General features: G+C 40.6%; 1 protein-coding gene across 6 annotated transcripts in view; it reads right to left on the reverse strand.

The window, feature by feature from the left end:
• Positions 1-25,777, reverse strand: part of PALM2AKAP2 (PALM2 and AKAP2 fusion) — a 245,252-nt gene that overhangs the window by 91,121 nt on the left and 128,354 nt on the right. For 4 of the 6 annotated variants that reach the window (XM_072360521.1, XM_072360517.1, XM_072360516.1 and 1 more), the window contains one exon: positions 11,608-11,690. In XM_072360521.1, the coding sequence (XP_072216622.1) occupies positions 11,608-11,690 (83 nt within the window). Of the gene's footprint in view, positions 1-11,607; positions 11,691-20,707; positions 20,825-25,777 lie in introns of all 6 variants that reach the window. The other 2 variants (XM_072360518.1, XM_072360519.1) reach the window with 1 other exon arrangement.

The raw sequence follows: 25,777 nt of genomic DNA on the forward strand, positions 1-25,777 counted from the left end.
CCCTTTCAGAGGCCTTTGGGAGGTTTGTTTAAGGCAGAATTTTACAGAAGCACTGTTGAATCTTCTCAGATAGATTGCATTAATCCAGGTGTCCTTTAGTACTAACCCAATTAACATCTCTGTTTGCACAGCGCAAGCACAAGGTTTGCAGACCTCTGGTTCTCTGGAGCCTGTTTAGTGCTCAAAGTTTAGTTTCACTGTTGCTACACATCAGGTGCCAATGTTTTAAATGGGAGATTACATGCTGCTGATGATAGTTCAGCCACTGCATCCTTAGGGGAGAGCTCAAGGACACAGATACACACTCACTCACGTGTGCTACCTGAATGCTGTGACTGTGAAGGAGGCTTATAATAAAAGCAGTCAGTGTAAGGGAATAGTTACATCTCCTTATATATACAGAATTGCAGACTTGTAAGACGGTGCTATTAACATATATAGGAAGCTATCTTACTAATTAACTGTATGTTGCCGTGACCCTCTTAGCAGATATATGTGTCTGAAAGCACAGAAAGTGTGGCACAGACAAACCTGCTTCAAGGTCTTTGACTCAGGGAACTATTTGCCCTCTGACATACCTGCAGCCATTTGCTTTCTTTCATGTTTTGCTGTGAAATCTCTGGGTCAAGGATGTTCTTTGTTAGTGCATGTTTTTTACTTAATGCTTGCTCAATCTGGTAGGAAGAGGGAGAGAGACCGGCTCTGAGCCTGTAAATTGACTACTTGTCTAAAGACTGAGCTCCTGTCCATTTAGAATCATAGTATCATTAAAGTTTGAAAAGACCGCTAAGACCATCTAGTCCAGTTGTCAACCCCTACCCATCAAGCCAACTAACCATGTCCCTCAGTGCTTCATCTACATGTTTTTTGAATACTTCCTGGGATGGTGAATCCACCATCCCCTGGGCAGCCTGCTCCACTGCCTGACCACTCTTTTGGAGAAGAAATTTTTCATTATATCCAACCTGAACCTCCTCTGGCGCTATTCTCTCTCATCCTATCCCTGTTACCTGGGAGCAGGGGCTAACTCCCAGCTCTCCACAACTTCTTTTCAGGGTTAAAGACAGAGATAAGATCTCCTGTGAGCCTCCTCTTCTTCATACTTCTTCAATCCCAGTTCCCTTCTGGATGCTAAAACTTTAACACAGCCCCATGCATGCCTGCCTATTTTCAGGGAGAGGGCAGGGAGCAGAAGAAAGCTGCAGTCTGCCATCGTGGGGTATGGGAGTCTGCATCAACATGTTTAGACGTGCATCCAGATGGTAGCGTGGGGCTTTTTGCAGAAAGAGGGAAAAGGGAGAGTTGGAGTTGCAACTTTTTTGGGTGTTGCACAGCTCTGTTTGTTGGGTTTTTAGCAACTTCAGCTGCTAGAAACAGAACCAGCTGGTTAGGGATGGGGGAAAACTAATTTTTATGTCTTTCTGTTTGCAGAGCATTTCAGAACCAAGAGAAAAGGTCACCTTCAGCCTCAGGAATATCATTAAGAGTCATTCGTTCTTGTGCTTTTTGAAGCCCTCAGGTTTTGGAGACTGTTAAGACAGAGAAAAACCCGCGATATTTGTTGCAGTTAGAGATGTTACACAGAGAGAAACTTCAGAGCTCTTCTTCCTTGGTTCCCACCTTGCTGCCCTTCCATTCCAATAACTCTTCTGTTCCTCTCCTGCTCACTGTCCTCTTATGAAATTGGACCAAACTGCAGCACGTTTTGTTCCTACACATAATGTAGTATCACTGATGACACTGAAATATTCTGAATTTTGGTTATTTTTTTTTTTCTCTTAAGTCAGGGATGCATTTACATAGTATTAATTAGATAGCACATGATTAATATACCATGGAGGAAATCAAATGCTGTTTCACTGTGTGTATTATAATGAGTTTTGCCTATTGCTTCTAATTTGCATTTCTAGTAGTTACAGCAGCAGAAGAAAATTATGTCTTAAAGTTTTGTTTTGAATATGTATCTTGTTAGTGCTCTGCAACTCTTCTACAGCATTATAGGAAGCTTCAGATAGGGGGAAGAAGAAATTAATCTGTGCAAGAGTGCAGCCTTCCGTAATTTTTTACTGTGATGTCAAAGCATGTCTGTCTAAGTAACAAATGGGTGGTTGATACTGTCCTGAAAACCCTGACAGCTCTGAAAATAGGAAGAGTGTAAAGAGCAACCATGATTAGCCAAGAGCTACAAGAATAAGGTGCTTCTTTTATACGCCAAAATAACACTTTGCCTCTCCTTATCTTGCTCCATCCATGGAGGTGTTCAAGGCCAGGTTGGATGGGGCCCTGGGCAACCTGATCTGGTGCCTGATCTAGTGACTGGCAATGCTGCCTATGGCAGGGGGTTGGAACAACACAGTCTTTGAGGTCCCTTCCAACCAAGACATTCTATAAGATAATTCTTTGATCTTTCAGGCCCCATGTTCTGAAAAGGAATGTTTCCCCCAGACTGATTGTTCCTCTTCCAATAGACACCAGCTCGCACTACAAGGCTGTGCTGAACGTGTAGGAAAAGCTGACAAAAACAGACTCTGAGGTGAGCAGAATGGAAGGAAGGAAGTTCAAGCAAGCACAATGAAGCATCCAAAATTCTGCTGGTGTGTCTTGGTCCTGCTGAGATGTTCCACCAGGCAGGCACCTATCCTAAAGTCTGGAAGTCAGCTGCCACTGAAGTCATGGTCATATGCTGACATAACACTCTGACAACTGGGCCACACACTGGTCACAATAGCTTTATTTGAAATGAAAATGTGAGGAAATGAAAGATGTGAGAGGGAAATGAGGTGAGGAGATGGAAACAAAATCCATATCTCGGTGCTCTATTCCTAAGTTGCTCAGTCTTTGCTGTGAGACTTTTTCAATCTATCAATTAGTGTCTAGTGTCAGTGAGGCAGATGTTTTACAGTTATGCAACAAACCTTAAAATGGAGAATAATTCAAAGGGGATACCTCTTCCTCTCAGGAAGAAATACTTTTGGAGCTGCTGTTTTACAGCCTGGCACGCTGTCCTTGTTCTCTGTGAACACCCAAAAAAAGCTGAGAGGAGTGCAGAATAAAGGGAGAATGGAAAGTACTCTGATAATGATGCTGGGTGCGTTGGCCACTTTTACAGTATACATGAAATGCAGTCCTGAGCCGTGATGCTTGATCTATAGCCTCCACACTGAATCTCACTGAGTATGAAAAATGACTTTTGCTCAGTATGCAGCCTTTTCACCATCTGAGGCTGGCTGTCAGAATTTTTGAGATTAGATTCCTTTTCCTTTCCTTGTGGTTCCAGTTATTTCTTTCACTGCAAAATAACATGCAGATCAGCTGGAGGAGGGAACACACCGGCTTGCAGTAATGTGTGCAAGATGAAAATGGAAAGTCTGTGTATCCTCCGTGCATTTATAAAACTAATGAATGCAGAGATCACCTGTCTGTTAGCAGAGGAGCTGTGGGGAATTTGGAGGTCACATTGGAAATGCTTTGCATTCAGCGTAGGGATGAAATGCTGAGCATCACAGAGGCAGGGAGCTGCCAGCAGGGAGCTGATTGGAGATCCCTGTTCTGCTCCTGGTGTTACTGATGGTCTGGGACATGATTCAGGCAGGTCACTATCTCTATTTGCCTACATGGATGGATGAATTTTAGGCCAGGAACTGCTTGCTAGTGGATGTTCACAGTGCATAACAGGCCCTGAGCTGTGGGAGTCAAAGTACTAATGTAATATGAACATAGAAATTATTTTTTAAAGGTATTCAGTTGACTAACAGGCTCATTTACTCATATTTATTATGTGGTGAAATAGCTTGGCAAGATCTCTATCGGCATCCAGCTACATGAGTAACCTCATTGACTTCAATGCGACTCTGTAAGTGAGTAATGCTTTAGTATTGGCTCCGCAAAATGTTTTAGTCATCATCAGCTTACAAACTGTGTGCGCAGTCCTGCCAGCACTTACCACAGCGTAGTGCTTGACTGCAAGCAGCCCTGACATTGGAGCAATACCCAGTAGTAAGAGTCTGCGTAATCCACACCCACGTGAAAAGTGACTCTGTTCTGCTGCTGTGGAAGCAGCTGAATTTCCCTGGCATCGCGTCCTCTCTGTTCATGGGAACTGCTTGCTCCCTTTCACAAGAAATCAGCAGAAATATCCAGAATCTGTAATGCTGTGAGGAGGAAAGTGTTTTATTGTAGCTGGTGTGGATGCCGCAGCAGAACTGACTCATGGCTCTCCCTCCTTCTCAGGAAAATGCAGTCATTGCAAGTCTACTTACAGCTGCTCACAGCTTTGCCCAGCTAATGTCTGTGCTTTGATTTCCCCTGCCTTGTCTTAGTCCCTTTGTGTCCCCTTCCACAATATCCCCTGTTCCTTTTCCCTACTGTGGGGGAAGAATCCCTTTCATTCTGTTTTTGTTTTTTTTTCCCTTTTTTTTTTTTTCCAAAGTGCAGAAAAAATCCCATTCAGTGCTATCCCTCTTTACAATAGAGCAGACTCTTTCATGTCTGCTTCATCAATAACACCAACATAAGGCATTCCCGAGGGAGGTCTGCCCTCATCCAGCTTGAGCCTGAGCATCCTCAGGGGTGGGAGTCCATCTCTATTTAGTTTCTGAATTACTGCATGCATAGGAAGAACCATATAAATACAGCATTTCTTACCCCAGCCTAATATATTCAACATTTTATCAACTGCTGGGGCAATTTAATCACTGATTACAGTAGTTCAATGGTTATGTGCAGTTGCATATTGTTCCTCCAAATAATGGGCTTATATATATGTGTGTGTATATATATATACATATGTATATATATATATTATATATATATATTCAAAGAACAAGTATTATTTGAAAAATAGGGAACCTCTGAAACTTTTCTGTACAATACTTGAATAGCATATTCTAACAAAGGGCGTTTGTTTGTGAGCTGAAGGGCTTGATCCAAAGCCCAATGGAGTCTCTTCCACTGCATTCAACGGGCTTTGGATTAAGTCCTTCCTAAGGAACAGATGCAGGGTTTTATTCACCACCACTAGTACAATAAAAATGACAAGACAAAGGATAAAGTTGTCTGCAGGGAATAGAGCAGTGTTGTCCTGCAGCATTTTAAATACATTAGACTCTATATTCAAAAGCCAGTTCTGTAGAGTTAGTAAAATTGTTTGTGTAGCCTATCCACAAAATATACAGTGTAGAAATGTTTAAATATGTGTACATAAACACCGAAAGATAGTGTATTACTTCTCCTCACTATTTGCAAGGGCTGAGTTATAAATGTAACTATAAATTCCAGTTGTGCAAACAGAGATAATGCAGAAATAGTCTGTTGCCATTAATCATCAAAACTGCAGAGGAGGAGGGAGAAAATGTGATTTTTTTTAATTCTTTTTTTTTTTTTTAATGTCACAGCTCATAGATGGATCCAAAGTGTACTATGAGACCTGGAGTAGGGACAGGCTTTCCTTTAGTAAGTTTATCTTATTCAACATAATGATTCCTTATCTGGCCAACTGATCTTATCAAAATGTAAGCAACAATGGGCATTGTGGAGTGGGGACATTTGCCCCTGCAGGGAAAACTGGAGCAGAGTCACCCCCAGGAAAAAGTCCAAAGGGGAGATAAGAACTGTGGCAGACACAGGAGACAAGGCTAAGTGGCAGCAAATGAGGAAAAAAATAGCAGAAACTAAAAGAGGAGTGGACTTGGGACTTGCAGCAGAGACAAAATACAAGGGGAAGATGATCAGGGGTTTGTGAGAGAGGGGGAGTGAAAGCATCAAACATAAGAGGCTGTTTGTTTTTAACATTTGAATGGGTTAATGAAAGAAAAGTAGAATCTGGGAAAGAAGTCTGAATTACAAGGGGTTGTAGTCACAGCACAACAGACTGTTCTGATGAGCATGTGGAAAGACAGGTGGATTCTGAGAGCCAAGGGGCTAGTGTGGTCTTGTGCCAGAAATTAGGATGAGCAGAAAAGGACATTACACAAACTTTTTGCACCAGCAAAGTCAGAAAAGAACTGGACTGATACTGCTACACAAAAAAAATAGTTCTGTGACTTCAACAAATAATGCCATTTAAATGTTATAGGATCCTAATTGAAATGCTCCTGGCTTTTTTAATTCACAAGTAATGGCCTCAGAAACAAGTCAGCTTTTTTAAGCCCCACACATTTAATAACCAGGCAAAACCAACATGATGCTTACACTCGTTCTGAACGTTAATTAAATGCAGGAAGTCGCATTTTGTCATGTCATCTTTTTGTACACTGTTGTCACAGGTGTCCTCTGACAATTATAGAAGAGAGAAATCTCTCTGCCTCTGCTTTAATTCCTAAGCGGGAAACCCTACCAGCCTCTAGGGATTTAAATCCCTATTACACAGAAGAACAGAAAGCCCTTCTTGCCATAATCCCAACATTTCTATCTTCATGCTGCCACAGCCGTAATGAGTGCTTCTGCAAACTCTGTCCTTTTAATCTTGCAAGTTTTGCTCATTAAAATATGAGACTTCAGAAGAAGCTGCCTTCTCCAGACAGTTTAACTATCCTTCCCTATGTCAGAGGCTGGATGCTTGCTCCTTCTGGCTCCATTGCAGCAGTGTTTGTTGTCATTCTCTTCAAGATGGGTGGCACTACTTGAAATCGTTAAGTGGGAAAACCAGGCCCACCTAGAGGCCCATGGAAAGTCACAGAGAATTGGATAATGCTCAAAGAAGAAATTCACCACCCCCATAAACAACTACAGTATCAAAATCTACTACAGACCTGCCCTTGAATTAGCAAGGGAAGAGGCCAAATGAATAAACCGTGGCTGGCTGGTGGACTGTTCCTTCAATAAGCCAGGGTCATAGCTTCATGTCATTTTTCAATCATCAGAAGAAAAAACATGCAAAATGAAACTGTAATGAGATGAAAAGACAAGCTGATTATGGGCTGGCTAATTAAAAATACATACTGTTCTTTATGGAAATCTTGCTCTGCACTATGAAACTGCTATGCATTTTACTGTCTAACTCAAATACCGCCTGAGCAGGCAGTCTTATTTGTCTTTGGAAATGAAACTCATTAGGCACATTTTACACATCTGCCGGTGTGACAATCTTGTTGCTTACCTCTGACAGTTTCCAGGCAGAGCCACATGAATAAAATTATAATGCCAGAGGTCAAGCATAATGGCTATGATTGCTCTGCATGACTGACAAGTCCCTTGGCTTCCTGGACCAATGCTGCCTTCATGATATGAAGACATACCCAAGAGCAATATTAGCAGAGATTGCAATTGCCAGTGAACTCCTAGCTATGAGCTTATATATATGGCTCATACCTTGGATGGATCTCACCTTCCATTGCCTGGTCTGCTAGCTCCACTGACTCCACTAGGAATTGGACTCCAACAGTGACCAAGCCTAAGAAAACCAGGGCTAGCATGAGCCAGCTGGGGGAGAATTTCATCCACAGAAGAGGGATGATTTTACTCTGTCAAACTGGCACGTACCTTGCCTTGAGGGCCACAAAAATGACTGATGGAATGGAACACCTTGCCTGTGAGGACAGGCTGAGAAAGCTGGGGCTGTTCAGCCTGGAGAAGAGAAGGCTGAGAGGTGACCTGACAGTGGCTTGTCAGCATGTGAAGGGGAGCTACAGGAAAGAAGGGGACTCTTTAGCAGGGTCTGTGGTGTCAGAACAAGAGGAAATGGTTTCAAGCTCAAAGAGGGTAGATTTAGGTTAGGCATAAGGAAAAAGTCTTTCATGGTGAGTATGGCACTAGAACAAGTTACTCAGTGATGTGGTTGATGCCCCATCTCTGGAGATTTTCATGGTGATTCTGAACATCCTGATCTAGCTGTGGTGGTGGTCCCTGTTCATTGGAGGGGAGTTGGACTAGACTTCCAATTCTGAGGATTCTGTGGTTCTCACAGAATATTCTGTGTTGAAATTAACTCACAAGGACCACTCAGTCCAATCTCCAGCTCCATTCAGGATCACATAAAATCCAAATCCTAGGTCAGAGAGCACTGTCCAAATGCTCCCTGAGCTTTGGCAGCTTGGGGCCATGCCCACTGCCCTCTGGGGTAGAGCCTTTCCCTGACCCCCTGAACCTCCCCTGGCACAGCTCCTTTGGGAGCTGCAGCTGTCATGAGGCCTCCCCACAGCTCCTCTGCTCTGGGCTGAGCAAACCCAAGGGACACATCTGCTCCTTGCACCTTTTGTCCTCCAGACCCTCGCCCATCTTTGCAGCTTATTTGGACACTCTCTAATAGTTCTATGTATGTCCTATGTTGTGGCACCCAAAACTGTACCTAGTGCTTGAGATGCATCTCTGAATTTCAACAGCTCACCTCCACACCTGACATGGCAGCCAGATGCATAGTTAACCACTGGCAATGTAGGACCATGTGAGTTTACTATGATGGTCAGGGGTTTTTGATTTTTGACCACATAAGTATCTGCCAAATGTCCTCTGCCATTTTCAGTCATCTACAAAATCTGAAGCCACAGTGTATTTATGGCAGTGACATGAAAGGTAGGATGAGGGAGTTACACCTTTGAAATGCCTGGATTTTTGTGTTGTTGTTTTTAAGTAGTTCAGCAAAATTAATTAAATCTTTCCAGAGTCGCCTGGACTCACTTAGGTCCTTTGGTGATAAAATCTTACATAAAATCAAGAAAAGAGTAAAATCAGGTTTTCTATCTCCAGTAAGGCATTCCAGCAAAATAGAATCCATTTCAGTACATGACTGCTGACCCTTTTTAATGGTCATATATGTTCTGTTGAAATTAGGAGTTGTTCACCAAAGTAATCTCCCAACTTTACATGCAATAGTGTTGCTGAGAAATCAAATGGTGTATTCATGTATCTTCTTCCTTTTTGCCAGCAAGCAGTAACAACGGTGGAAAAAATAAAGAAAACCAGCTGCAGTTTATGCTACTCCTACACACATACACATTCTCTTTTTCTAATTGTGAGCTGCAGGAAAGGCTCAGTAATATGGCACGTGATATTCTGAACTCCCTCAGAGCTGCAAGTTTAATGGGATGTGTTTTAGGCATGACAAAGAAGCAGAAGCATTTTACTATTAATAATAATAATAATTAAGAAAATAAAAAGAAGAAACCAACAGAACTCCAAGATCATTAGTAAGCATTGTGGTGTTCCACAGTGGACCCAGCTTGGCTAGTTCTGAGCCTGCAACATGAGATATCTCTTTGGAAGGATCACATTTTTTCTTTCTTTCAGAAAAGTATATTACTTTACCTTCTAACAAGCATTAAGCGTAACATCTGTTTACTGCTTATTCTCTTTTGAGACCCCCATCGTGTCTTCACTAGTGGTGAAAGCCATTATATACAAGACATAAGAATTTCTTATGTTTTGTTGAAACCTATGCAGTTTCCCTTTACTTGGACCATGCAGTCAAGTGTTCAGTCTGAACCTAAGCAATGCTTGTTAATTTTTGTTAGAAGTTTGTTGAAAGTGAATTTTATGATAACTTGGGCCTCCAAGTTGACTAAGTACACAATGGAAAGTAAAAAAGAAATGCTAATTTCTATTTCCTGATCTCTACTGATTGAGAATATGCTTATCATCAAAACTATTGCAACTAAATCTGCATATATTATTTACAGACTTAATCTGAAGTTTACAGTTTTCTTACATGAAAATACCACTACCCATTTGACTGCTTGGATGTGGACAGAATAATTCTTGTGGATTTTTCTCTCTCAACAAGTTCAAGCTCAGAAAAGAAGTTTCTGTCCCCGTGCTCCATACAGTTTCTGTCTCAAACACTAAGCTTCTCTATTCTACTGAATAGTTAGCAAGTCATTAATGAAAATTTCAGTGCTTCACATTTCACTATGATTAAGTTAATACTTTTCCACACTGGTAAAGATACTTTCATGGTCTCCACTGACTTTTACATGATGGCATTTTGCAGATTCTGCTCATGTTGCACCAGTGGTAACACTGGCTCATCCTCCCTCTGGCAAAGCTCTGCCACTAAATATCCTCCTGCAGTGGGGGGCAGTTATTAAAAGTTGTGACATCTTCTCTAAAACTAAGGAGTAATCAGTGTTAAGTCAGATGTTGTTCTGTGTGTTGTTACACTCCCCCGCATCGGAATTAATTTATTAAAACAAATTACATTCCAAAGTCATTTAACTCTTTTTTTTTTTCCTCCTTTTCCTGAAATATGGGCTTAATTTCAGCCAGAGAATGTTAGGGGCTGCTCAGAGCTTTCCCAGAAGTTGTGCAGGTCCTGCTTGAGATTCTCAAGCTGCCACAAAGCTGTACTGTGCTGAGCAGAGCCCTTACAGTCACAAAATCAAAATACCTGGGAACGCCTGTGCAAGTCCACCTTCCAACCACAGTTGGAATCATTTACATATCTGATTTAACGTAACATTAAAGTTTAATTTTGTGTGCTTTGAATTATCAATCTGAACCTTACTTTTACTGCTTGTGTGGTAAGTTATTTGCCTAAAGAAAAGCAGATTCTCATAGGCTGGCACCTGTGATGGCACGTTGATTTGATGCTTTGAATAGACTTAACCCTAAATTTACTAAATAGTTAAGAACATGTATTCAGATTCATATTTCTTGTGTATTAGCAGGTGTGATATTTTTTGATGTCAGGTTGGTGTCCAGCCCCTTTTGGATAGAAATTGCACTTCAGTAAAAACTACAGGAAACCTTGGTTTTGGGGAAAAAAATTTTTAAATGGTAAATTACACTAGGAAGTACAGAAGGAAAGAAATCTAAGAAAGTGTTTTGAAAACAGGTTTTGCACTTAAATTTTTCTCATTTAAAACCCAAACTTTTTGCATATACTGATGTTAGCTGATTATTCACCATTGGTTTTAAGATTTTAGAGCTAGCAGACATGCACTTCTCACACCAGGTTTTACTCATGGGTCACAAGATAACTACTTGCTGACATTTTTCTTTCAGTGCGTCTCTAAACAGAAGAACTTGTTACTGGGCTAAATTTAAATAACTCTAATAAGATCCTTTGTCCTTAGAAGAGAAGTCTAAAACTAACTTCATGGTACCAGACTGCTTAGGGGTCTTCAGTTGTTTTTGTTTAGATATACATGCCTCATGCCTTCCACTGCCAGCTACCCTGAAGATGGATGTCTCAGCACTGTTGGAATTCACATTGCCCATTCACTCCCTTTCTACTCCCAACATTTTTCTTACAAATTCTTTTGCTGTTTTAAAAGCACATGGGATGAATGTGATTATACAGAGAAAAACAAAGAAAAAGGAATAGCTACATCATACCTTTTCCACCCAAGCTTCTCATTAATATGAGTAACTCAACCGCACAAGGCTACCAGCTAAGGGCAACCTCTCTGAGCATTTCTCAGGCTCTTGGTTTTCCCATCTTGCTTGTATGCAGATTTCGAGCAGACAGAAGGAGGTGGACACCAGGCTTTCAGATACTAAGGGAGAGGCCCAGCAGCACTAAGGGGAATGCATTTCGCACCAAGAGAGTCTGCTGTGTGAAGTGCTCTCATCACAACATCCTCCTTACAGAGAAAGTTGCATTCAGTCCACCAAGCATTCAGTGCTGTGGATGCTATGCGTAAGATGCATAAGAAGAGGTAAGAAGAGACTTACCTCTGTCCTCTCCTCAGTTTCAGGGTTTTCAAAGGAGCACAGTTCCTGCAGGTCTTTTGGCAGCATGTCCGTTTCTCTTGTGCCTAAAAGACCAAAGACATTTCATTGTTCATGGAGAGTTCGTATGCCTGAGAGACTGCTTTGCTTTGCTCCTGTCTTTTTCCACCAGCAATGTCCCATCTCATCCCATGCCATCCCATCGTGTCCTATACTGAGTAGAAGCTGAAGGATTTTCTATGCTTTCTGTGCATCCCAAAGAAAGGGCTATGATGGAGATCTAGGATCCTAATTAAGACCACCTTATCAGGCATCATTACTTATTGCACAAGGCCAGGATTGCACAGCTTACAGGTTGCAGTGCACTTGATATAGTCCCATTTGGAGGAAGAACCTCTGCAATTTTATTTCTATATCAAGATTAAGCCTTGAGAAGAAGGTTAAGAATGGATCACTTCCCACATGCTCAGCTGCTGTGTAGCTCACAGAGCCAACACGTAGCCTCTTGCTGGATTTAAAGATGCATTTAGATGTATGGAAGTACAGAATAAGAGACTGGAAGACTTTTTTTCTTGCTCCTACCTCAGTATTTTTTATAAGTCCATAGAATGATCAAATATTGTGACTTCACCACAGGATTCAAGCCTCCTTGGTGTACATCTCTGCTATGATACCCCTGGAGCATTGCTGCTTTGGAAGTGGTGCTTCAGGAACCTCTAGTTTATTCTGTTGTTTTTTCCCCTCTCCTTTTATTCTTATTTTTTTTTTTCCCCTATTCTTTTTTCTGATGACTATTTACTTATTTATTTCTGGTTCAGTTCATTGATTGCCTTATTCATGTTGTACAGGTTCGGTTAATTAGAGCCCATAAGGACCCTCCTTACTAAATATCTGTAGAACATTTTAGAATAGTGAGGCTCAGATTCTCTACTAATATCTGTACTTCAGAGTGTATCTTGTCTTGTTATTCAAGTGGAGATGTAAAGCAGCTTTTTTTAATACTCCACTAAAGCATTCCCAGTATATCCTTGTGTAGATGCCTCTGTTGCATTAGCAAGGTAGCTGAGGAGTAGTACGGATCAGAATATGGGAGGGTTTGGTGCTGCAATCTCTATATCTATATTGTAAATATTTCCAGGATTTAATGTCAGACTAGATTTAGACCGATTCCCTGGGTGAATGTTACTGCCGCACCTGAAGGACTAATACTTGATTTGAATATTCGTGTTTCCTCTGGGGTTTGGTGAGTGCTGGAGAAGGGTTTCTGGTTTGATTTCCTCTAAAACAACTCTCTCTTGTGATTCAGCAAAGTCATCACACACTGTGAATCACTTCCCATTTCAACATTTCATAAGCATGGTAGAGGGAAGAGGTGTGAATTCACTTAAAAAGTTACTATTGTTCTCAGCCAAGATGATAATGTAAATGCAGCCTATGTACACAAAGTTAAGGACAGTCTGGTGACCAGGATGTTAAAGGGAGATGTGTGTTGCTTACTGTGACTAACATTCTGCGTAACTCTTGATAGGCATTGGCACCGATTTAATTGTCTACCTGTGACTTGTTGACATGGCAAGATGTGAAAGTTTAAAAACAGATTATTTCAGCAGTACTAAACCAGGAAGGGGAAAAAAAAATAAAACTGAGAGTCCAAGGTCTCTGAAATAAAATACATACATAAGAAAATGAGAGATTTTCTGCATATCTCATGAGCTCACAGATACTATACATCTCAGTAGACTTCACTATACATTCTGCATTTGGTGACAGACTTCAGTGTAGACATCTGACTTGATCTGCATGAAGGACCTGGCAACTTGGAAATCACCCTTGGAATAAATAAAAGACTGAAACATGTTCACATCCATTGGTACACTGTAATGGTTGAATACTCTACCAGCTCATGCTGCCATTAGCACAGCTAAAGTTTTCCATCTCTTGTTTTCTGCAGGGAAGGATGGAATAGTTCAACCAGAACAGTTGCAGGGCAGCTCTGTCAGCACTATTAGGGCTCGGTGGCTTTTCATCCACCTCTGTACACGCTAGCTCCAGTACTGTGTAGCATTGTGCTGAGTTATTTGTTTCTTTTAATTTGCTTTTCATTTCAATTGTGAATAGGTTTTGATGGATGACAGGAATTTAACAATGAAGACGATTGGACAATACAACAGGCATGAAGCTGAGCTAACAGTCTTTTTCCTTAAGTGGTGTACCCATGCAAGCTTGGAAGCGAAACCAAACTGCAGCTAATGAGAAAGAATTTGGTCTGAGCTCTCAGCAAACCTCCATAAGCCAGGAGACAAAGCAGCAGATGTTGTCAGGAAAGATGATGTTCAAAACTGGGAGTCTGATGGCCAGCTCTTGGTGGTACAGGTGGCAGTGAAAGTACAGAGTATGGATGGAAAAACCCTAAAAGCACTATTAAGAAATCAGAAAACACCTGCCCACCCTCACTCATTGATCCTAACAACCAAAGGAAGACTTTAGCAGTTGGTGTTTGAATTACACTTCTTCATGGCCAGCACTGTGACTGTGGGGGAAGCAACTCTACCTTGGTTAGCAATGGCCTGGGGCAGTACATTGGTCAGGAGGGTTAACTTAAGTTGACCTGAGTATTATCAGGGTTCCTGCTTTACTTCTACAAGGCCTGGAGAAAGAAATGAAACCTTGCGATGAAATTCAGCTCCTAAAGCAAGTTAAATTATTACTTTTAATTATTATTGCTGTTATTACAGTTATTTCTCTTAATGGCAGGAAAAGGGGAAATGGTTTTAAATTGAAGGAAGGAAGATTTGGGTTGGGCATCAGGGGGAACTTCTTTACCAAGAGAGCAGTAAGGTGCTGGAACAGGCTGTCCAGAGAGGCTGTGGAAGCCCCATCACTGGAGGTGTTCAAGGCCAGGCTGGATGGGGCCATGGGTAGCCTGACCAGTTGTTAGATGTGGAGGTTGGTGGCCCTGCCTGCAACAGGGGCAGGGATTGGAACTTTATGATCCTTGAGGTTCCTTCCAACCCAGGCCATCCTGTGATTCTATGATTCTGTGATTACAGGGGGCCAAAGCTGTTCTAGAAAATGTGTGGGTCCACCAATGCAAAAACAAACAAACAAAAAAACAACTAACAAAACAAAAGCAGCCTAATCAACCAAGAAACAATAGTAATAACCAAAAGCACCAGAAAACACAGATTTAGAGTCTTAATTTTGCTGTTTGTTTTAGCAGCACAGTGCCTCGCACTGAGCTTTCCGAATATAGATTCCACTGCCCTGCTTTTAAGCTTGTAGGTGACCACTGCCCGCCCTGTCCTATACAACTGCTAGCTCAGGAGTAGTCTGTGTCCTTATGAAACAGTGCAGTCTACATGTTCTTGCCAAATAAATGAATCAACACTTGATGCAGGGCCTGAAGAGACGTGTTGTAGCATAAGAGCAGCTAATGAAGGAACGTAATTTTGGGTGAAGTTTCATCTCAGAGGAAAAGACGGAAAAAGCACTTAAGACTATTGACTAGGAAAACTCCTATAGTGACATCATTATACTGAATGAAGCCTTCTTCATTTCCTACTTGATTTTCATTTATACCTGCTATGAAGTTGGAGCACAGTCAGATGTTCGCTTGCAAAATGTGCTAGCTGTCTAAGATGCATTATTCTCTTCAGGTTACTTGTGGGATCTGAAACGAGTTACTTGCAAGAGTACACTCTGTCCCTTTTAGGGTCAAGGTAGGTTGCAGATGTGCCGAAAGGACATTTACTCCTCCCAGTTTGGACCTCCTTGTCTCCTGTAGAGCACTGCTACCTCCTTTTTTCTGGCTAATGTGTTGTTCACCAGAACGCATCCTATCCTTGTCAGATTGGAAGGAAACAGTTCAGCTCCAGTGACATAAATCCCTGATCACTAAAATGGACAATCTGGCCTTGAAGAGGCATGGGGTGGGACTCATTAGAGCAACTGTTTTCACTTTACTTGAACCACAGGGATTCCTGCTATTTCCTAGTCTGTTTTCTTTCAGCTAGATACAACTTGTCATTAAAAACTAAGATCAAAAGTACATCCTTATATTGCTTTCTTGACAACGTCCAGCTGACCCAGCAGATGGATGCTATGTTAAACTACAAAATAGAGTTTGTCACCAGTTATTCCAGCGGATAATAAAAGGCCATTAAGAAGGGGGGAAAAAAACAAAGAAAAGAAAAAAGAAAGAAAGAAGGAAAAGGAGAAGGAAGAGAAAAAATCCCAGAGAGCATATAGGGTAAAAGATCTTTCAGCAAGAGTGCTAACAATCATTTATTGAAACACAAAACAGCTTAATGGCTTCACTGGTGTCCAGAATGGGAGTATGAGCATGAAGACAAAGATATAATTCAAGAGGTAAAGAAAACTGCTAATTTATCTGTCTTTTGCATTTTGCATGTAGTTTTCTTTCACATATGCTATGTTTAGGAATCACATCCTTGCTATATTTTGGAACAGTAGTAAGGAAACTTTATTACTCTTTAGGATAAGAAAGGATAGCAAGGAAAATATTCCCTTGAGGGCTCATCTCATTCTGTTAAAATAGAAGTATTTCAGTTTCTGTCTCCATGGAATCATCACTCTTAGCAAAACTGTTACGGAGATTACTGTTGGTGCCACTTCTCTTATGATGTAAATGTCTCTTGGATAGCAATTGTTTTAAGATGACTACCTCATTTAATCTGTTTTTCCACACCTGCCTGATTTTCTTCATTGAAGTGGGTACACACACTGTAGAACTAATGGCATGATCTATTTGCCTGATTTGCTAATTTCTCTTCCAAAGGATTGTTTGTTTGTTGTTCTACCCAGATGTTATTGTCTGATACGTTTTGGACTTATATAACGATAAAAAATAAGGCAAAAGTCTCCCTACTGAGGTGAGCGGGAAAGAAGTCACACTTATATATGCCCTGTTTGAAAGTAGCCCTGACTGATGTAATTCCTCAGAGAGTGTGGTCTGGGTCTTGACCACACCAGAAGTACTTTGCTGCTTCTTTACAAGGGATGAATATCAAAGGTTTAATAGTCGATTTCAAATGCACAATTTAGTTGTGGTTGTGGTAAGGTGCCATTCTAGGAATCCCATAAGCAGACTTATAAGCATTAGTAGTTGCAGATGGAACAGTTACAGACATTATTAGCCCAGGTTAGCAGTAATTCAGTGTGGTTTTAGCATTCTTCAGCTCAGTGGGAAGTGATGGCATTTTGGGAGAACAGCCACAGCTTAAGCTGTTTGTTACAAGGTCATGCCAACGCCAGCCTCAAACTTTGCTCTGTATTTGTTTTAACCAGGATTTTCTGTCTACCAATACAATTTCCAGTGGCCAACAGTAATAAACCCATTGCTAACATGAACTAACTCAACTAACTTGTGTTCATACTATGCATTTTTCTTACAGGTTCTACTCTGTGGGCAAAATTCTTCCAACAGTTGGTTGCAGTAGCATAAAATAGTCGTCATCGAACTATAAAGCTCACCATTTCTGCTGTGAAGTTGGCATAAAGTCCTCACAGCCATAATCCACTTTTTTTTTTTTCTTTTGCAATGAAACCCTAAGTATAGACCAGACCTAGGGTTAAAGCTATTCTAAGAGACGAGATTGTAGTGTTGTTTAGAAAATTGCTCCCAGTCTCAGTTTTCTTGTTCACAGTGTACAGCTTATGATGAAACTGAGAGAGAAACACTGACATTTTTCGAGGAAATGAGCTAAAACTCTGCCACGAGTTGGGTGGAACAAAGAAGGGAAAAAACTGAGAGTCTGCTCTTCTATTCATAATAACTTGCCTAATAGTACGCTTTCTCATTTGGGCAAAAAGTGTGATGTTCTATTACTAAGACAGCAGATTACCTACTAACTTCATCTAGTGTTAGTTTTTATTTGTGGAAGCTGTGCAGCAGAAAAATGAATTCATTGCCTTGAACAAGGGCTTATAATAGCCCGAATGTTATAAAGAGTAGCACAAGTGATTAATGCTCAATTGCAGAGTGAAGCTGCATCCAAGAAGACTCATAGCACTGTTGATGCAATGCAGGCAGCGAGAGCAAATGAGTTGGAAAGATAATCTCCTGCTGATAACTACGCTCTACTGGGAGAAAATACCAGACCATCAGTCACACAAACAGTACTAAATGTACATGCCTGTAATGTGGCAAGGGAGACAAATTGCTGGCGGTGCTCATTTCACTGTATCTGCCTAAGGAGTTTCTTGCTCCTGTGTAATGCATGTGTGTTAATTTCAGAAAGATGTGTGTCTAACCTTCTCAGCAGAGCCAGGAGTGGAATGAACTGCATTCAATTTGCTTAACTGCAAAGTGAATCAGTTTATCAACTGTCTTTGCTGTACTTTGCTGCCCACACTGAAACAAATGAGGCACATCTTTACAGCCCTATCTGTTACCTAAAGTTAGACCTGCAGCCACATGTACCAAAAGCTGAAAAGGCTCCATGCATATCCAGAAAATGCTACGGATGCTTCTTCAAATGTCAAAATATCCAGTCAAGTCTTACTCCCTCTTTGGTGCCTTTGAGTAGCAGACAAGGCATACCTCAGCAGTGGACCTCTGAAATAAGTCTTCATGCCTTTGCACTAAAGTTGGTGGGGATGAAGGAAAGCAATTTTTCAATAAACTGTGTCTTTAGATGACACTTCCAGTTACATTTTGCTTTTTTTTTTTCCTTTTGAGAGCAATCTGTCTGGCTCAATAGAGTAGATCCTTACATGTGTCAAATTGCATTATTTTGGAGGAGGAGAGACAGCTATACCCTGCTGACATTTGGCTATAGTAATAGAGTGCATATGAGAGAACCTATCACTGTCAATTTTTCGGTCACACCTCACGGTCTCCTTCAGTGTGGCATTTTGGATCTGGTTTGCATTTAGAGGTCTGACAGAAATGTCTGGTTCACTGAACGTATAGTAGAAATGATTGGACTGCACATGCTCTACTGGAATGCAATTCTAACATGCACTTCGTAGCATCTACCTAGTTGGCTTAAAATAACCAAATACAGTTGTCTCTGATAAGAGTCCTATCTTGCTAGAAAGCCATGGTACAAAATTTTCGTAGTTAACTGCAGGGAGAAACAAACAAAGCAGTGATTTTGCAGTATAAAGCCTTTAAGGAGTACTTCAGACCTTGACAAGGAAATAGCAAGATCCTTGAGTGCACTAAAGGTAAGCTCGTCTTCCTGATTAGATTGTGGTTGCTAAGGGATGAACTGCAGTGGGGTAGATAGCTCAAACTGTCTGAATTAGCTTAAGTTTGTGCTCAGTTCTTGCTTGATTTTGTGTTAATGTTATAATGCCACGTGCTTTGAAGAACTGTGCAAGTTTTCTAACAGACAACCTCATAACCTTTATAGCAAAGTTAAAACTGCCATTTTTGCCTGGCAGATGATGGATTAATTAATGTCTCATTATAATCTTATCCTGCCATTGTGAAGAGTGATGGAAGAATAATGCTCAATCCTGTATTTGTTCTATACATACATTAGTTTGGGTGCTGTAGCGTAGTGAGATCTTGCTCTTTCCTAGACACACGCATGAGAGTTAATACTGCAGTTGGACTGTTGTTGTGGCATGAGCCATGTTACTCCTGGAAAGCCATTAAACCCAGCAGTGAGGGCTTTTTCAGGCCAGGTATTTTTCTCCTTTGAAAATGAGAGTAGATCTACTTTCGGGGAGAAGAGACCCAGAGCACTGAATGGTGTTTATGCCTCTATAGTCAATTAAAATCACTGAAATTATGCACAGCTGAAGTAATCCTACTTTTAACAAAAGGAGATCAGAGATAAAATCCAGATGTTTGAGGACAAAGTCACCTATCTTCACCCAAACTTAGCTGCATGGTAATCAGTTTCAATTATTTCAGAGAGAGTACTTACAGAGTAAGCTACAGCTCAATTAGAGAAGATGCATCAGGCCCTGGCTACTGTGGATGTTTGGCAATCTTAGAAAATGACATATAATTAGGAAAAATTATAGTGTTTGCTTTCAAAGTACTATTTCTTTTCCCCAAAAAAGCAAATCACCGGGCAAACATAATACCCAGATATGGTATATCCTGCTCAGCTACTCACATATCACCTACTCAGGCTTAAAATTGGTAGTGAAATGTTTCATTTTCCAGACATAACACTCAAAAGAGACATAACTTGCTGGTCAAAACCCCCGTGATGTTTCTTATTCAAGCCATATGCTTGGAAGAGTTCAATAAAGGATTGCTTGACTCTCTAATAGAGGAAAAGATGAAGTGCTTTGAAAGCAGAAGTCAAACTAAAAAGAAAATATAGTATTGTATCAGAATACTGGGCTGTTTTGCACCTAAAAGGCTTAACATTTAAGAGAAGGTCACGGAGTCTGATGTTGAGCGATGCCACATCAGTCACCTTACAGCCAATACTTAGAGCATTATGACAAGTATGACAACCTCAATTTCACTTTTTGAGTACTGCTACATAGGCTAACTGGATGTAATTTCTGAGGCTGCTCCATGTATCACGGATAAAGAAGTAAAGAAAATGTCCTGAAACTTAAAACCTGGATTCTGCCTGTCAGCTCTATCAAACCATAGCAATAAATGTCACTGGAGAGGAAAGTGGTTCTTTTGCCCTGTGCTTCCTAATGAACACAGGCCAGCCATGATTTTCTGAGGGTTCTTGATCCAGACTTTGCTTATCGTAGACTCTGTCCTCTCCCACTTCTTTACAGTCACAACATGCACCCCTTAAAGCAAACCTTGTTGATGCAATGCAAAAAATTTTTATTCTTGTGTCTGCAGGATGATGAACATGACTTTTCAAGGATGTAAAAAGCAGCTACAGCATGATCCAAAGTCAATAGGAAAACACTGGTAGGATTCTGCAGGCTACCAGCTCATTTCTGCTTTTTCTTTCATAGATGTTTATCTGTCCCATGACGTGCATTGACTAAGCTTGAAATCAGAAGCATTCCTTAGGCAATTAGAGTTTTTAAGCACTTAAATTCCCCAGTGCATCAAAGACCAAATATGGCTGATGCTTCATTTTGAATTAATGTTTGATGCTAGCATTCAAGTTTTGGGAGTCACATGGTTTGACTTTGTTACCTGCTGGGGTTTCCATGCCTGATGAGAGTGCTGATCTAGGTAGGCTACACCCCAGCTTCGTAGTGTATGCCTCTCTCTCTTCATTGGGACTATTCCGTTGGTTCCTTCCACTCTTGCCTTGAGAAAGAAGCACAGATATTGAGGAGTTTTGATAAAGCATCTTCCCAAAGGAATTAGATATCCTGTTGAGAAAAAGCAATGTAGAGCCTACACCAGACTACTGATAAACATTTTTCACAGCTTTCATTTCAACAATACGCCCATAATACCAGTGGAACAAAGGATGGAGAGAGCATGAAATTACATCAAGGCCTGAATTAGCGTTCGCATTACCTGCAACTCAAATACTTATTGCTTCTGTGCCAGAATTACTACTTAGTTTAACAAGATTTTAAACAATAATGTTTTGAAGTGGCAGCTTGTTCTGTAGACGTTCCAACCCTGAGCACAAGCAAGGACCAGGAAATATCAAAAAGTTTAAGAATAAGACACCAAATGTCATGCTGCACATTCAAACCCATCCTATCTGCAAAACTAGGGATGAAATATTGCAAGATGAGTTTCCCAGGGATTTTCTTATATTTCCAAATTCAGCAAGAATTAAAAGGCCTCAATTTGAAAGAATCACTATGCTTTTATGTCAAGTCCTGCCTGAAATATGAAATTGTGGAGACATGATGAAAAGATGAGAGGTTTGGGTTTTTGATTTTACTTTTGCTTTAAATAGGAGCCAGATGACCTGATCCTCAGCAGCTCTCATTTTATAAGGAGTTCAGTCTGAGTTTAAATTATGTTCAAAACTTCTTCCTTTAGTCAGCTATTCAACTCTTTTCACTATGTGCTGAGTAAAAGACAAAGAATTACTGTTGCACTTGTTTTAACTACTCAAGTATTTAATGTGGATTTTCCACACTCTGTTTCTAAGGACAGCAGCAAATCATTGAATCACAGAATGACAGAATATTTCGAGTTATCAGAGACACACAAGGACCATTGCATCCAACCCCTTGCTCCCAAATCCAAATCCAAAACACAGCATCTTATGCTCTAGGCTGAGCAACTCCAGGGCCACAGCTGCTCCTTGCACTTTTTGCCCTCTAGGCCAGACTACGGATCTGTGTGCTGTTGCAGGTAACGATTTCCTAAGCAGCTTAGTTGCATATCTGAATTTCCAAGATATGATTACAAAGAGGTTGAATGCTCAGGAATATTAAACATTAACAGTTTGAATTTCGGGCCACCTTAAAAGAACCTCAAGTGGTATTCAGAAGCATAGACATTCAAAGGAGTTGTAATTTCCAGGAATTTTAGCCTTCAGCAATGTTTGCTGCAGCGAAAGGATCAGCAGAATGTGTTCACGTTCACTGCAGACGCCCTATTTAATAAGGAATTAGGTTAGCAAAGAAAGACAGATGGCAAGAGCAGAGACGACAGTTTGGGACCCATGGCCTGATGCAGTACTGACAGAGCTAAGCTGGATGGCCATTGAAGTCAATGAGATGCATCAGGGCTGAATTTGAGTCCCCACCTTTAGCAGAAAAAAAGGTGAATAGTTGAATTCAGATGGAAAACAGTGATGGTCATATGAAATATTCAGTGCTACCCTAAGGCCTATGCTTTACAAAATAATTTTCATTATGAACAGAGATATTTTATTCACTAAGCATAATGCAAATACCATTGAGAGACAGTGCCTGGCCTAAGGCTTTGTATGTAGATAATGGAAATAAACAGATGGAGACACAAGCAGAGGCTTGTTTAGTGCAATTCAAGTGGAATGGGACTATGAATTGCTGTTCTCTGAATCTGAATTTAGCTCCCTGAGCTCTGGATTTCTGCAACAGTCGTTGTTGGATGCTGAACTCTGCTTAGAATTACAATGGGAAACGTATAAATTCTCTAAAGGAACATCTGGGAAGGGAACACTGCAGGCTAGCATTTCCTCATTCCTTTTTCCTTGCCCCTTGCACTCAACAGTTCAGGGAGACTACAGAGGTACCATATGTTCTCCCTTCATCTTTACTTTGGGAGCTCTCTCCTTTTTCCCTTTCCTTTTTTCTATTCCTTTTCCTTCTGCCCTTTTCCCTTCCCCTTTTCCCATTTTCCTCTCCCCCTTTTCCCCCTCTCCCCCCGTTCCCCCTTTTCTCTTTCCCTTTCAGAATCACAGAATCACAAGGTTGGAAAGGACCTATAAGATCATCTAGTCCAACCATCCTCCCTCCACCATACCTACAGAAAACTTCTAAACCATATCTCCTAGCTCCCTATCCAGACACTTCTTGAATACTGCCAGTGATGGCGACTCCACCACTTTCCTGGGCAGCCATTCCAGTGTCTGGCCACTCTCTGAGAAAAAAAGTTCCTACGTATGTCCAGCCTAAACCTCTTCTGATACAACTTGTGTCCATTTCCTCAGGTCCTGTCTGTTCTCCCCTTTTTCCCCTTTTTCCCCTTTTCCCCCTTTTCCCCCTTTTCTCCCTTTTTTCCCTTTCCCCCCTTTTTCCCTTTTTTCCCTTTTTTCCCCTTTTTCCCCTTTTTCCTCTTCCCTTCCCTTCCCTTCCCTTCCCTTCCCTTCCCTTCTTTCCCTTCCCTTCTTTCCCTTCCCTTTTTTTTTTTTTTTTCTTCTGTCAGTATTTGCCAAACAGTTCCTGATTTGTATTTTGATATTTTATTGTATCTATAAAATGGAAAAGTAGACTATATTCTGATAAAATGGGATTTGCTGTGCAGTAACATCTCTGACTGTGATGGATTAAAGCATACTGATTGCCTTGCCTATGTCAGGCTGCTCCTGTTAGAAATCAGCAACTTGGGTAACTCTCTGGAAAACTGTGTTGAAAGTAAGTTACGATAAGGTTGCAGAAATCATAAAAGAAAACAATGAAGGAACATACAGCCATTTGTGTTAGGTTGTTTGTTCAGGACTCCTCGTCAGCTCAGACAGAACTGAACATGTGCTAACAGTGGAGGATCCACTTCAGCCTTGGAAATTTGTTTCTTGGGGGGCTGTTTGGGCTCCCACATTGCAGGCAGCCTCTTTGTTCCTTGTTTTGTCTGTAACACTAATAGCACTTCTCTGCCCCAGTGGAACACTGTGACATTTCATTACATGAGAAATAGTGAAGTGCTCAGATACAGCAACATTTGGGACTGGGTGAAAACATTACTAGCCATGCTGCAACCCTCCTTCTATACAGGAGCTTAAAATGGCAGCATCACAAAGATGGCTTTGTGCTGTATAGCTGCATGGCCTGCTAGTTTTTATCAGGCCTCAGCCAGCCTTGGTCAGAGACGTCAGATAGCAGATAAGGTATCTGCTATCTTTATACAATACTCTGGTGATCTTTGAGTCTTTCACAGAAGAGAAATTGAACATTTTTTTTGCTTTCTTGTAAGTTTCTTTCACAGATTTACTGTATTCTAGAAACATGGGAATTCCATCCAGTTTCTCTTCCTTCTGACCTTAAGGAAAATTTTAGAACATGGATAAATTAAATGCAAATATTCAGAAGTGTCTTGAGGTGTGTTTTAAAGTACCCTGGCTCTTATTCTGCAGAACAGTTATGAGTATAACTTTTATGGTGAGAAGATATTTACCTTACTCTTAGCTTTGCCTTGTCTTAAAATACATATTAAATATTACAATACATCTCATGGTTTAAAGTGTCTGTCCTGCGTCAGATATTGAAAGCCAGTTTCATTCACTTCTTACTGCCTGGAAGTAATGAGGATTATCACATAAATGACTGGTGGCTAATTTAGTGATGTATCTGACCAAGTTAATTGAACAAGGTACAGATGTTGTAATGTGAGATGCTGTCACTTTGCTATGAACTGTATTAAGTTGTCATTGACTTAGCTGTGATTCTCAAATGAATTCTAACTTCGTGGTACATCTGTTGCCATGTTAGGGCTCATACTATGTGTACTTATTGGGTTAATTACCTAAAAAGAAAAATGATACCCTCCACCACATAATAGTTTTTTAAATGTTCATGATCCTGGTAGTTCTCCCCTCAATATTTCTGGAAGCAGTCCTGGTGTTGTTATTTACCCTATAATCTCCTCCTTCTCTTGAATCACTCACTCCAGCAGTACTTCTAAGCTCCTCATTCCCCATCCATTTTATCAGATGTCAGTCCTCATTAATTGAAGCCCTACAAATCTGGCAGTACAGCATGTGTTCCACTCAATCTTACTGGTCTAATACAAATGAAAGAGGAACCTTGAAGGAATATGGACTCACCCTAATGCTGCCACAGACATTTTGTACATTCAAAAGCTTCAGCAATTGATATAGCAGTTCCCAAAACTAGGCAGGCACAAGCAGAACTGCAAAACCTTGATGGTGGGTCAGTGAATGCAATGTGTTAAGTTATGTATAGGCAGAGATTTAAGAGGTCAACAAATGTCATATGAGTTTTTTTTTGTTTTGTTTTAAATACATTATTCATAAAGATTTGATACCAAGGCTGAACTCTCAGATCACTCTTTTCTAAAGGAAAGGAATATACTGTACATAGTTGCTATTCATAGAACTGGCAATGGTTATTTTCATTCATTCATTCATTCATTCATTCATTCATTCATTCATTCATTCATTCATTCATTCATTCATCTATCATCTATCTATCTATCTATCTATCTATCTATCTATCTATCTATCTATCTATCTATCTCTTTTAACATGTGAGAAAGATTTACAAGATATTCAGGATTTCAGAATAGACTTTTCTGTCAGAATTAACTTCCCTCCATGGAAATTAGTTATTTATAATACTCATATATTGATTTAACCTTATGGTTTCTTTGCAATAGTAGATACTTCCATGTAGAAAACTTCTTAGCTTGTGAATTTTTTAAGATTTGGGCCTGCACAGACTCACACACACAGATTTATTTTATAGCCTAGCCCCAAAAAACTAGTAACAAGACTCCCATTGACTGCAGTGGAGCCAATACTCGAACTGCTGCTCCCAGAGAGGGTAGTATTGCACAGCTGAATGTTTACCAAGTTTTTTCAGATGTGGGTTCTGAGGCCCGGTTTTGACACAAGACATCATATATTTT

Source organism: Excalfactoria chinensis, chromosome Z (assembly GCF_039878825.1).
Source record: "Excalfactoria chinensis isolate bCotChi1 chromosome Z, bCotChi1.hap2, whole genome shotgun sequence".
In the NCBI taxonomy this organism is placed as follows: Eukaryota; Metazoa; Chordata; class Aves; order Galliformes; family Phasianidae; genus Excalfactoria; species Excalfactoria chinensis.